This window comes from Zophobas morio, unplaced genomic scaffold (genome assembly GCF_036711695.1).
Source record: "Zophobas morio isolate AGI-343-1 ecotype UQ-CSIRO unplaced genomic scaffold, CSIRO_AGI_Zmor_V1 ptg000031l, whole genome shotgun sequence".
Taxonomy (NCBI): domain Eukaryota; kingdom Metazoa; phylum Arthropoda; class Insecta; order Coleoptera; family Tenebrionidae; genus Zophobas; species Zophobas morio.
Window position 1 is genome coordinate 10271849 of NW_026972136.1, and position 12638 is coordinate 10284486.

At 33.7% G+C, this 12638-nt stretch overlaps 1 protein-coding gene across 2 annotated transcripts in view; it reads right to left on the reverse strand.

Moving 5' to 3' along the window:
* Nucleotides 1-12638, reverse strand: part of LOC135139429 (uncharacterized) — a 229932-nt gene that overhangs the window by 113321 nt on the left and 103973 nt on the right. For both annotated transcript variants that reach the window (XM_064069657.1, XM_064069656.1), the window contains exon 3: nucleotides 7328-7395. In XM_064069657.1, coding sequence (XP_063925727.1) covers nucleotides 7328-7395 — 68 coding nt within the window. The remainder of the gene's footprint in view (nucleotides 1-7327; nucleotides 7396-12638) is intronic.

Genomic DNA, 12638 nt, shown 5'->3' on the forward strand with positions numbered 1-12638 from the left:
TCTCTCTTGTTACATGTTGAGTTCTTTTTGTGTAATATTACTGCTATTTTAAAAGAATGCCGAAAGTAAAATCGACGCCGGATGAGTGGATAAGGGATTTTCCAGAATTAAAATTAGAAAACAACAAAATATTCTGTAGAGCTTGTGTGAAAACCGTAAGCCCACTAATTTTTTTTAATCTATTTTCCTTTGTTAATCCTGTATATGTACGTTGTTTTAGATTCAAAGTGATAAAAAATATAACGTGACGCAACATGTCAGAACGACTCTTCATGTAGAAAGGAAGAAAATGTTAGAAGTTTCTAAAATTAAACAGCAGACCATACATGAATCTGTTGCATCTACTTCCACAAAAGATGAGCAGTTTCAGTTTAATTTCGATTAATGTAAAATGATGATCCAGTCCAATATACCTTTAAAAAAATTCGAGAAAGGCCCTCTTCAAGAATTCCTTGAAAAACACTGCAATCGACATATTCCGGTTGAAAGTACTCTGCGAAAAAATTATGTAGGCCCAGTGTTTCAGCAAGTTTACAACGAAATTAAACATCGCTTTGGACATAATTATTTATGGTTCGCTGTCGATGAAACAACCAATAGTTGTGGAAGACACGTGGCAAGTTTAATTGTTGGAATCTTAAATGAAAATTTCCCTAGTCGAGGGTATGTAGCAAGTTTGAAAATGTTAGATAAAACAAATGGCAATACGATTACCAGATTTGTAAATGACAGTCTTACGTCACTATTTTTGCCAAATGTCGTACCGGCGAATAAAATTTTATTGATGATCTCGGATGCAGCTCGTTATATGTTGAAAGCAGGGAATAATCTAAAAATATTGTACCCCAATTTATTCACTCTACTTGCATTGCCCACGGTTTAAACAGAGTGGCTGAAGGAATACGTTTGCAGTTTCCTGCTGTTAATAAATTAGTGGCAAATGGTAAAAAGATTTTTGTTAAAGCCCTACTAAGAGTGCAACATTTTAAGGACAAATTTCCAAACATACCATTGCCCCCTAGAGCCGATTATAACGAGGTGGGGAACATGATTACAGGCCACATTTTATTATGACAAATATATCAAAGAATTTGAGGAAGTAGTTACGGAGTTTGGCGAAGATTCTTCTCAATCGATTAAAGATTGCATAAATATTTTGGAAAACAAAGATTTGCGACAAGATCTAGCTTTTCTAAGAAGCAATTATCAATTCGTATGTGAGGTAATAGAAAAGTTAGAAAAACCCAACATGTTGTTGGTAGATGCCATAAACTTAGTGAAAGAATTTAAACAACAAGCAAACGCAGTAAGGGGTGATATTGGTACTAGAGTATCTCAAAAACTTGACGAAGTGTTAAATAAAAATGCAGGTTTCGGTGTTCTTTCCGACGTTGCTCGTGTTTTACAAGGCCAGAAGGTGGAAAATTTGGAATTAGATTCAACATTAGTTGCAGAATTCAAATTTGCGCCAACAACGAGTGTGGATGTTGAACGCACATTCTCCAATTTTAAACACATTTTAAATGATCGGCGAAAAAATTTTACAGTGGACAACTTGGAACATATTACAATGATAAATTGTTTTAAAGAAAACTGAAATACGTGTGTAAAATATAAAGTCTAGGATTATTGTAATAATATTTTATCCAAAGTTCTAAGAAGTGTTCTTTGATTTGTAATATGATTATGTTTTTAATGCTTTTTTGCTTAAAATAAAACTTTTATTTAAAATGTTGTGCTTATTTAAGCGCTTATTCTTAATTTTTTTGTGCTTATAAATCCGCTCTCTAGACATCATATCAAACATTTGTTGAACAAATCTGGCTGTTTAGATCACCATGTCATATTTTACCCTGTTCGCAATTCCAGGCTCGAGGTGTAATTTACTAAATATTGTTTTTACAAAAACCGAACCTAAATCATTGTAACGACTTTATTTTCCACCAAAATGTATTTTGACTCACCATTTCTATTATCTGTGCGTATGTTTTATTTATACGGCGTGTATGTCATAAAACCTGCAATCCTAGTTCAACCAAAATTTATTACACAAGATAAATAAGCGATGATTGATTGTTTACAGAACGACCAATACAATCAATAACACAATAAAACAACCCCATTGATTTAAACGTGCCTTTATTCCCCACAAACTTAGGACAAATGTTGCTTTTTTATCAAGCCTGAAATTTTTTTCTCCTATCACAACACAAATCATATTCGGATGTCCAGAAATCTCCGACAGACTTTTTGTCGCACTGTGATAACTCTGTTTAATCAAACTGGCGTTCATTTTTGCTAACACTTTAGTCTCTGTTAAATTTCAAGCAAGTTTAATCCCTTCGTACAAGGTATCAATGTCACGGCTGTCCGCATCTGATAAAAATCTCGCGTCGATTAAAGGATAATCGTAAGGATTGGAGCTTTTTAATCGAAAAGAACCCACCGCTTTGGAATGTATGGCCACAATGTGCGTTATGAACGATCCGGTCTGATTTAAATGCATCCAGATTTTTCCGCGAGCTTTTAAAAGCGTATCCGAGAATTCATCAATGGGAATCATAACAATTTCCAGATCTGGAGAACTGAGTTTTTCGTACTTGTTTCAATTAGGAACAGTCAATGACCTCACACCTTGACGATATTCGAATTAAAAACCAGTCTGTGGAAGTCAGCGTGATCCCGTAAAGTATTCCCCACATGCAAATCCTGAATAGCTGGAATTCCGACTTGTCGTAAATGTGGAGAGGGTCCAATTCCTGATAACATAAGTATGTGTGGCGACGCGATAGAGCCCGCCGATAAAATCACTTCTTTTGAACACTTGACAAAATAGGTGCGGTTTTGACGTGAGAATTTTACCCCTCTTACACTTTTATTGCCGAAAACTTCGATTTTATTAACGTAACTGCCGGTTAAAATGGTCACAATTTTTCGGGGTTTGATGGGTTTGATGTACGCGTTTCCACCGTCGACTCGACCATGGTTTGTGTTGTATTTGCAATGAGTTTTATATAACAAAATTTTATGATTACCTCTTCATCATCAACAGTTTAGCAAGAGAATGAAACAGTTTGAACAGGGGCAATGTACTTAGTACCAATAATAGCAATATTATTTTTTCAAAATTTCGGAAAACGGAGTGAATCGTTCTTGATTTGATTTATAAAATAAATGTTTCATTAATTAATTTTTGTTTTCACAATTTTTTTTTTATTATCTTCAGTCCTGAATTCGTATATTCTTATAATTAAACATATAAAGCAGATTTATCTGCAAAATTTTGAGATGACGTCATCAAAGTTATGGAAGGAACGAATATAGGAATTTTAATTAATGATCTGTTTATGCCAATCTGCAAGCGTCTGCAAAAGTAGTTTATAAGACGGATTCTAAAATTTTCTTGTATAATTTTGAAAATTTTCCAAAAATCTGCATACAAAGGATTAAAGGTAGAGAAAGCACTTTCTACATTTGAAATAGGATTTAGTGAGTAAAATTTTGAGATAATTTCGTCGAATTTGTGCTGTTTTGGAGGTTAATGGAAGAGACAGGAAGGGACAGGCGATAAACAGACAAAAACGGGAGGCCTATTTTCTCATATTCCAAGAGTTTTGAAACGTCAAGAAAAGATGAAATGAGTCAAAGGACCCCGAATTGGAGTATTCGGAAAGGTGGAGAAAGGGGTCTTTGTTGGATCGAGCTAGCCTTGGCTAGGGAAGTTGTGGACCAAGGGATTTTATCGAATCGAACTAGCGTTGGGTCGGGAAGCTGGAGGATGGGGACGGGATTTTCTGGGATCGAATTAGTCTTGGGTCGGGAAGGTGAAGAAAAACGACTTTCTTGGATCGAATTAGCTTTGGGGAAGGTGGACCAAGGGGATTTATCGGATCGAATTAGCGTTGGGTCGGGAAGCTGGAGGGGACTTTGTGGGTTCGAATTAGCGTTGGGTCGGAAAGATGGATAAAGGGGACTTTATCGGATCGAAATAATGTGGGGTCGGGAAGGTCGAGAAAGGGAACTATTATACTTCATTCTAAATGTTTTGCCGGCGTCACATTCCACCAAATGGACCAGAATAAACATGAGGATGAGCTACAAATGTAGTTAAATTAGAGAAAGTTGAATAACTGTTTGGTTCACAGAGAAAATGTCAAATTTTCAAATATTGGTTGAAATATCTCCAAAAATAGTTGTTTTTGAATTTTTTTTCTGCGAATCTTTTTTTATTTTAGGAATTAATTGCATTAACAATGTGTACATTGCATTAGCGCAACCGCTATTTATATTCCAAAGTAGACCTGGTACAAAACTTGGTAAAATTACCTAGTTACATATTTAAGTATTGTTTTAAGTGATTTTTTCTAAGGCCATTATAAATTTTAGTGTATTACTCAACCCTACAAGGTTTTTTTAAATGATTATAGGGTCGAAGTAGGTCATGAACACGTGCCGCCTCTCAGTTTTGGACCTTACTAAATGCCCAACGACGCACAATAAATGCCACACGCATCTGTATAACTGGTTGCTTAAATGCTTCATATCTTTTAAAAAGAATAAAACTAATTCATTCATTACAATAAAAAGAAACAAATTTATTGCGGTTAAACACCATATTAAATGCTGAAAATGTTCACCATTTTGTTCAAGGTACATGTTCACTCTGTTTTAAATTTCAAAGATGTTCTGTAATCCTTTCTGCAATGCCCATTGTCCAATTTCATGTTGTACCAGGAACTCCTGACTGCTGATGAAATTTTGTCAAAGATGTTTGCGAATTCTGCTCAAGTGGTCTCAACTCACCAACAACTTCTTCAGATACTGAAGATCTTCTATGAGATTTCTCTTTGTTGACACTGCCAGTTCGATTACATCTGTAACGTGATCTTCCAAGGATATTTCTTGAATTATTAAATCACGGTTTTTTGCCAAGTACGCCCTTAGAATCATTTATAAAAACCCTGTAGAAGCGGAGATGTCTATCATAGCCTTTCTCAAGTATAACAATTTGCTTGCATTTCTTGCAGGAATATTCTTATGTATATTACTATTAGCTTGTAATAAATTGTTCGCCGAAATAAGGAAGCGGAAAATTCTTATTAAAAATATAGTTTCAGAGTTTCAAAAAGCAACTTTACATACAATCTTGTATAATTACATTGTCTGAGGATGATTAATATAAAATGTGGTAATATTTACTCTAACAGGAAAAAAAAAGAAAAGTCAAGTGAAGCGAGCAGACGAAGTTAAATAACCCTGAAAGCTTGTGGAAGAAATGTTGAAAAATTGAAAGCGGTACAGAAATGATGTGAATTATTTAAAAAATGAACGTGCATAAGTAGAGAAATATCTATGAAAAGTAGCAGGCAGTTTATCAGCCTTCTTTTCTGAAACACGATCGATACTGCATGCATCCTAGAACGTAATTTTCAGACGATATCATGAACTTTTCGAACGAGATGAATAAACAAATTTTAATTAAAGTTTTCTAAAATCTAAATCAATGTTCACAACTTATTAAACTTTTACCTAGAAAATTTATTGTATTGCTTTGCAGTAAATAGTAAAGTTTTTTCATTCAAACTTAATTTGTAAAATATGTACGTACTATTCGTTAAAGCGACTACGATCAAAAAAGAAATTTAAACTTCTAAAAAAGTTAATGGCTGGAAGAATTAACTTATTCTCATGCAGTTTCTTAAAGAAGAATTTTCAATTCATTTCTGATAATCGTTACCATGTACAGACTCGCTATCACCTCCACTAATTACTATAAAATCGAACGTTCCAATATTTTCACTTTCATCATTATTAGTAAGTCGAGACCTGGAAGCATGTTCTGGAAATCCGCAATTAACCGATTCGTTCATTTGTAAATTTATAATTTTCCATAAATAAATACAGCAAAACAATACAAAACAGAAATTAATTTTTCGCAAATGTTTGAATTGTTACCACATATCTTTATAATTTATCCTGAACGTTCACACTCCTGGCAAAATTTTTTTTCGATAAAGTTCAAATTATGTATTTTTGTAACTACAGCGATACGCTTTTTATGATAAAATCCAACACAAATAAATTTTCCTCTTTATCGAAATGTTCGATCGAGCATATCCATATAACCGTAACCATATTCACAGTCGAACAAACGAAAATTACGGTGAAAGAGGCAGAATCTGATTTAATGTCCCGTTTTTTAGATGAATAGGTCAGTTTACGTCTTCTTTCAGTGTGTGACGCTTTTCTCGATGTTCTTTTTTGGAGAATTAGGACGAAATTTTATCTTGTTTTCTCATATCGTTGAAATAAGCTACCTTTTATTATTTTATAAGTGGTTGTAGGAGTAATTTTTGCACAGTTTCGGGAACAGATGGATTTAGCGATGTATAGTTCCATTTTTCTTGTCTATTATAACGGGGACCAGAATACAGGACTGAGCTTTTTATTATTATTTTTCTTGTTTTTATTTCTGCGTTGGAGTTTTAATCACTAAATTCAAGATGTATTTTTTAAAACCAGTTATGATCCACGTTTTCGCAGTTAATATATACGTGCTACATAAATTGTTCCAGAACTATTATACCATTACTAGATAACGACCCGAATACTATTCTAACAATGCCAGAAATGTTTTATTGGTCGCAGTGCGACGATTAAAGCTCTGTAATACGGGCCTACATTGTTGCAAGTTTATAGCACAAGTAAACTTGAGTACGGACATCTGGACCACTACACGATTCCAAGTCTGAGAAAACTTCATTTTATTGCAGCTTCCCAACTTTGTTATTACTAAATGCAAAAATGTACGTAGGGTGGCCGATCGTAAACACAAAAACAATACCAAATGTTCTAGAGGAAACTTCAAAGCATCTACGTCAAATTGATTTTAAATGACTCCGGCTACATCACCACCAACTCTTAAAATTCGAAACTGTCTGGCAAAAACACGACGAATATTTTTCACCCGTCGTCAGTTTGTATTAATTTGGGACTTCCAGTATTATTCAGAATTTACGAATGACAGCAGGAACTTTAAATCTACATTAAAACCCAGTTTTGTGCAACGGCTGACATCTATTATTATTCCCTTATTAGATTTTGTAAGATTTATCATTTCATCTCCGCAAATATGAAAATATACGCAGGGCGATTTAAAAATAAAACAGACGAGCGGAGCTTCTTAAAATTTCATCGTTTAGCTTCGCCAGAGATGATCAATCACTGGGTCGACATTAAAAGGCCTTCATTACAGCTGCGAAAAGCTGATATAATGACTTTGCGAAAATAGGTACGATAACTAAAACGGAGTATTGTGTTTTCTTACCTCGAAATGCTGGAAGCGTGTATAATGTTCTGTAGACCGGAGGGTCGCCAGATATTTTGTAGTTTATTCTGAAAAAGAAAAACTTCCTTTATCAAAGTGAAACAACTGGATTTAGTTATTAAACTACGTAGTACGAAGGTTACCGTGTAAATAAATTAAACGACGTTTTACGTATAAAATTTGAATGCGTAAAATGGTGGAGGCGCCGGGTTAGTATTATTATTCATGTTATTCAATTCAATATGGTAGTGTATTGTGTACTGGCATGTTGTGACCTGATGAAACACCAGACTAATTTTCAAGACGACTGAATTTAGTTCTACGATTTATGACATTTTGATGTATTTAAACAATAGGAACAATTGACGCACTAGACGCTCTTAAGTTTCTAAAAGAGAATAATCCTATAGTTATATAAGCTGGATGTTTTTATCAACTTTCGACTTATACGACCCACCGAAAAAATTATTACAAACTTAACGAATGTCGTGCTATTAGAAGACAGCGTTTTTGTAATCTGATCATAAAGATGAAATCGCCCAAAGCCCACTTCGGCGCCAATAAAGCCTTCTTTTTCGTCGAAACTTTGTGCGACGCAAAGAGCGTATTAAGTTTAAGAAACTTTGCGACTACAGCGTCCAGACTTAACTGCTCATTTCACAAAGCCGCCTCTTCTTGCTGTAATTGTTGAAATTTAATATTAAACGACTTTATCGGAAGTTAAGTTATCGTCTGGACCTCTTCTAAGCCATCCGCGTCTCAGATTTGCACGCATCCGCTCAGTTATTCTTGGAACTTGGTGTACGATAAACAAGAAAAGTAGTTGTCTCTGCCAAACATGCGTGAAACACGTAACCCTTGAGATTACACGCAAATCTAGGATGCTTCTGGGATTAAACAAAGGAAAACATAAATATTTGATTGGATACCTATGTGCATACAAATTGTTCGTTCAAGGGGGAGTACCCATGCTCTGTGTTGTATTATGGATGTGCCAATTAGGGTAATTCTAGAAATTTTGGCTTTGGTTCAATTCATATAAAATGGAATGGAATGGCGGTAGGGGTGGAGCTTTCTAAAGGGGTAGTTGGTGTTTATGGTTATGTAGATTTAGTAATAAAATATAGCACGATTAAATTTACAGCCATACTTAGAGAGTATTATTTAGTTTAAATGACGTATCGATTGATGAAAAATGAGCTTTTTAAATAAAATGGAAAAGAGTGAGTGTCAGTGAAGTTTGAAATATTGAAAATCTGTACAACAGGTTTCAATATCTGAGATAGACAGCTTTAAAAGTAAAGCGGTGGTTATCGTCAAATAAAAAAGAACAATGTCAAGGGTGGGTTAGATGTTCGATCGTTGAATTTGGCCTTGCTTACATCTTAGATAAAAATTTATAGAAAGCTTTCAGGATTCAGACATAGTCCATTACAGCGTTGTTGTTTGCAACTTGCGTGATCATACTCAAAAGCAATTAAGCCACCGGGTTGAGAAATGGGTAAAAAGTAAATGAGGAGTGCAACCCAGAACTATAGATTATTTCAGCTTAGGTTGGCAATGTGTTATGAAAACATTTTACGTGAGAAAATTTTCAGCTGTGTTCTCGATTAATTGTTCTTTTTTTGCTTATTAATTTTTCCTTGTATACTGCAAGTTTTCAAGTGACATTTAATCAACAAAATTTTTAGATGACGTCATAGTTGTTGGATGGACTGAAATTTCAGAGCACTTAGTTTCAAGCGACATGTTTCCGAATGGAGGATTTACTTAGCAAAAGTTGGAAGTGACGTCATGAAGGCTTGGTGTTGATGATTAAACAAATTTTGGTTCGTGTTTACGCATCTACAGATATTGTTAAAATACGTCTAAAATTTCTCAACAATCAGTCCAGAAGTAAATTTTTTTGTCTGATAAAGTTGTTAACAGACGACAGACAACAAACAGACGGAAACGGGAGACCTACTTTTTCATCTTATAGGAGCTATGAGACGTGGAGAAAATATGAAATTAATCAGTAATCAAATGACCCTATTTGAATATTTCTCCCTTACGATAAAATTAGAGAAAAAGGAATAATGGGATCTAAAAGACCTCCACAGTTTTCTTTGAAAAGAATTCTACAATTTTGATACAGACTTTTTTAAAGCATTAAATTTTGAAAAATAATAGGAGTCATTCGCTTACATTTTAATTATAAATATACCAAAAAAATTGAATATTATTTCACAGTAATAGGATATAACTATTATGTTATTTAATGTAAAAACAAATAATATGTTTGGATGGCAAAGTTGAACTGTGTAGACTATGATAGTAAAATATTTACACATGAAAACAGGTCGATAGCACACACTTTCCCGGGCTACTACTACAAAAAATTGTGAAGAGGAGTGGTATTGTGTGAAGGTTATTGTAGTCGTTTTTACTAGGCGATGGTATTAAATAAATCTATTTACTATTGATTATGACCAGTTTAGTTTCTTATAAGCTGCTCTAATTATATCAAACGTATAGTAATTTTTTTGTATTAAGATCTGTTAGAAATCTGCATTAGTGTTAAGTTAGAATTACACGTGTAGAGAAGTCTTTCTGTATATTTGTAATTCTACTAATTCTATTGAGATACCACGTAGTACAGATCCTTTAAAAGTAAATGGTGACTATTATAAATTTTTCGCCCTATAATTTTTTTAATTATGGTTTCTCACTGAAAATAAGTGGAAGCCACTATTTTTACTTCCTGACCGTAATAGAAAAACGTAGTCTACCGTTTCCATTGGTCTGTCTGTTTGTCTGTCTGTTTGCCTGTCTGGTGTCTATATCCATTTTTATTAGATACATATTCTCTGAAACTGCTGGATCGATTGTTGTCAAAATTTTGTGTGTGAAAGCGGAAGTCGCGATGGGTGTTCCAGAATAAACCTAGAAACGGCGACGGCGGCCTTTCGAGAACGATCGCGTGCTGTTTAAATGGGAACCCTCGGGAGCAGTCAGTGCAGTCCAGATAATGGGAGAAGTACAGTCTAGTCAAATCCATTAAAGTCGAGTCGGAATTATTCTGTACATAATCGCTGTGTTATTAGTCGTGTAAATTCGAGTTACTACGAAATAAATTGTTGAGTTTTACCCATCGTAACAAGACTAACCAAATTTGGCTAATCATCCCCACCAACAATTTGATGGCGTTATCTCAATGAACCGTATTTTAAAATGATTTAAATGTTATACAAAAATATACTTCTATACTTGTAGTGCACGAATCCGCTTTCAGTTTTATCGCTAAACGTTCAAATTTTTGTATAAACATTCACAAGGTATAGTAACATTATATTGTCAATACAGAATATGAGTCTGCGTGGCTCAGTGGCTTTCTCGAGGAACCGGCGTGGGTTCGATACCGAACCTGTCCTTTCCTTTTTTTTCTTGCACTGATAGTCCGCTGCGACTACTTTTCTTTTGTGCTGTGACTAGTATTATTGATGACAAATCACAAATTTTTTATTGGTCAAATATACTCATTCAAATCAAACTAATTCTATGTGACATTCTTTCGATGTATGAATATAAATAAACACTTAAGGTTCAGATTGCTATTACCTACTACTGAAGAACATTTTATCCCGTTAGTTATGTGCTGCGGGAGTGTTATTTATGCGGCTGGTTTTTACTTTATCATAAAACGAAAATGGTAAAATCAAATTTTATAATTTTTTTAAAAAGTTGCATTTGTCGTATTACCTATGCATTATTTTGTTGATCAAATTAAGGACCTTATTTTGTAGAAAATGTGAGAATACCCAGGTCTTTATTTAATTTTGATCAAATAAGAATAATAAGAATCATATTCAAAACATTTTGTTCCCCTGTGACTTAATTAGTAATAATTTTAGTCATCTATTCAATAAATATTATTTAGATTTTATAAAATAATATACTATTGTATTTGTGATTTATGAATCTGTGTTGAATTTTTGTCCTTGATATCCAAATGGTTGGAAAAAACAAATTTCTATAACAACGTTTTACAAACAATAAGTGCGGTAAATCCTAATGAAAATTTATCTCCTCCCTCCCCCAAATTGATGACGCCATTGCAAGATTTTCTTCTATATATCTGTAATATGTAAAACATTTTGAGCCTATTCTTGTGCTTGACCGTTACTTTCATGTTTTTTCGACCTGGCATGACCCCTAAAATACGAAAAAATAGGGCTGTTGTTTCCGTCTGTCTGCCTGTTTGTCTATTTGTTTGTCGTCGGTCTAGATCTTTTTATTAGACATTATATAATCTACGGAAGTAGCGATTGTTTTATATGTATGTTAATCATCCTTAGTAACATGTGACAACATTCCCTCAAAATTTTCCATGGTAAGTGAGACTTAAATTTTATAAAATAAGATACTTCTGTACTTGTTGGTTATGAATTCACCTTGAGATTTTCTCCTAGGCAACCAAATTCTCGGAAAAAAATCTAAATTGTATAGTATCATTTTACACGAGTATATTTCAAATTACACGCCTTATTGAAAACAAAACCTGAAGCATACATATGCAAAAGGATTAAAATGTTTTCTACAAATAAAATAGAAACATTTAGTCGAGAAGGCCCCACATGCTAAATATTGTTGTCCAAAATAACATGTTTCTTGCAAAAGACGAGTTGGAATTTCGAGATGTAAATAATTTTGGACCATACCTTCTAGTCACAATTTTAAAGATACTAAAACGAAAACCACACGAAAATAAATTTACAGTTACTAGAAAGTCTTTTGAAATATACACCAAGTACATAAATCTTCGTCCAGAGCATGGTATAACACCAACTTTTCTTGATCAATTAAATACATCAACGGAAAATGCACATCACGAAACATTGGGATAAACAAACTTGGAAACATGGGAAAAGAGATCGCTACTTTCTTAAATCTTTAAAATTTCAGTTTATATACATCGGACACTGCTTTCGTTGTAGTTTTGCTTGATGCTAGTGGTGGTTAAAACAAAGTTATCTAATTCCTGAACCAAAGTTGCAAGTTTGCAAACACGTAAAATGCAAACAATTGTTAGTTAATTGCAGATTGTTTTTTTATGTAAAAAAAGTGTATATCGTATGCAGAAAAACATTGTGACTTAATTATGACCTAATCTAACGTAACCTGACTTTTCTGCGAATAAACAGAAGCCAAAAGACACCATTAGAGCAGTTGTATTTTGTCAAACAAAAATTAACACTAATTTCTTTTTATTAATCTACAAATATTCATACCGGGCTACTTTAATGGTTTTATCTTTCATTATTGTGTTTGG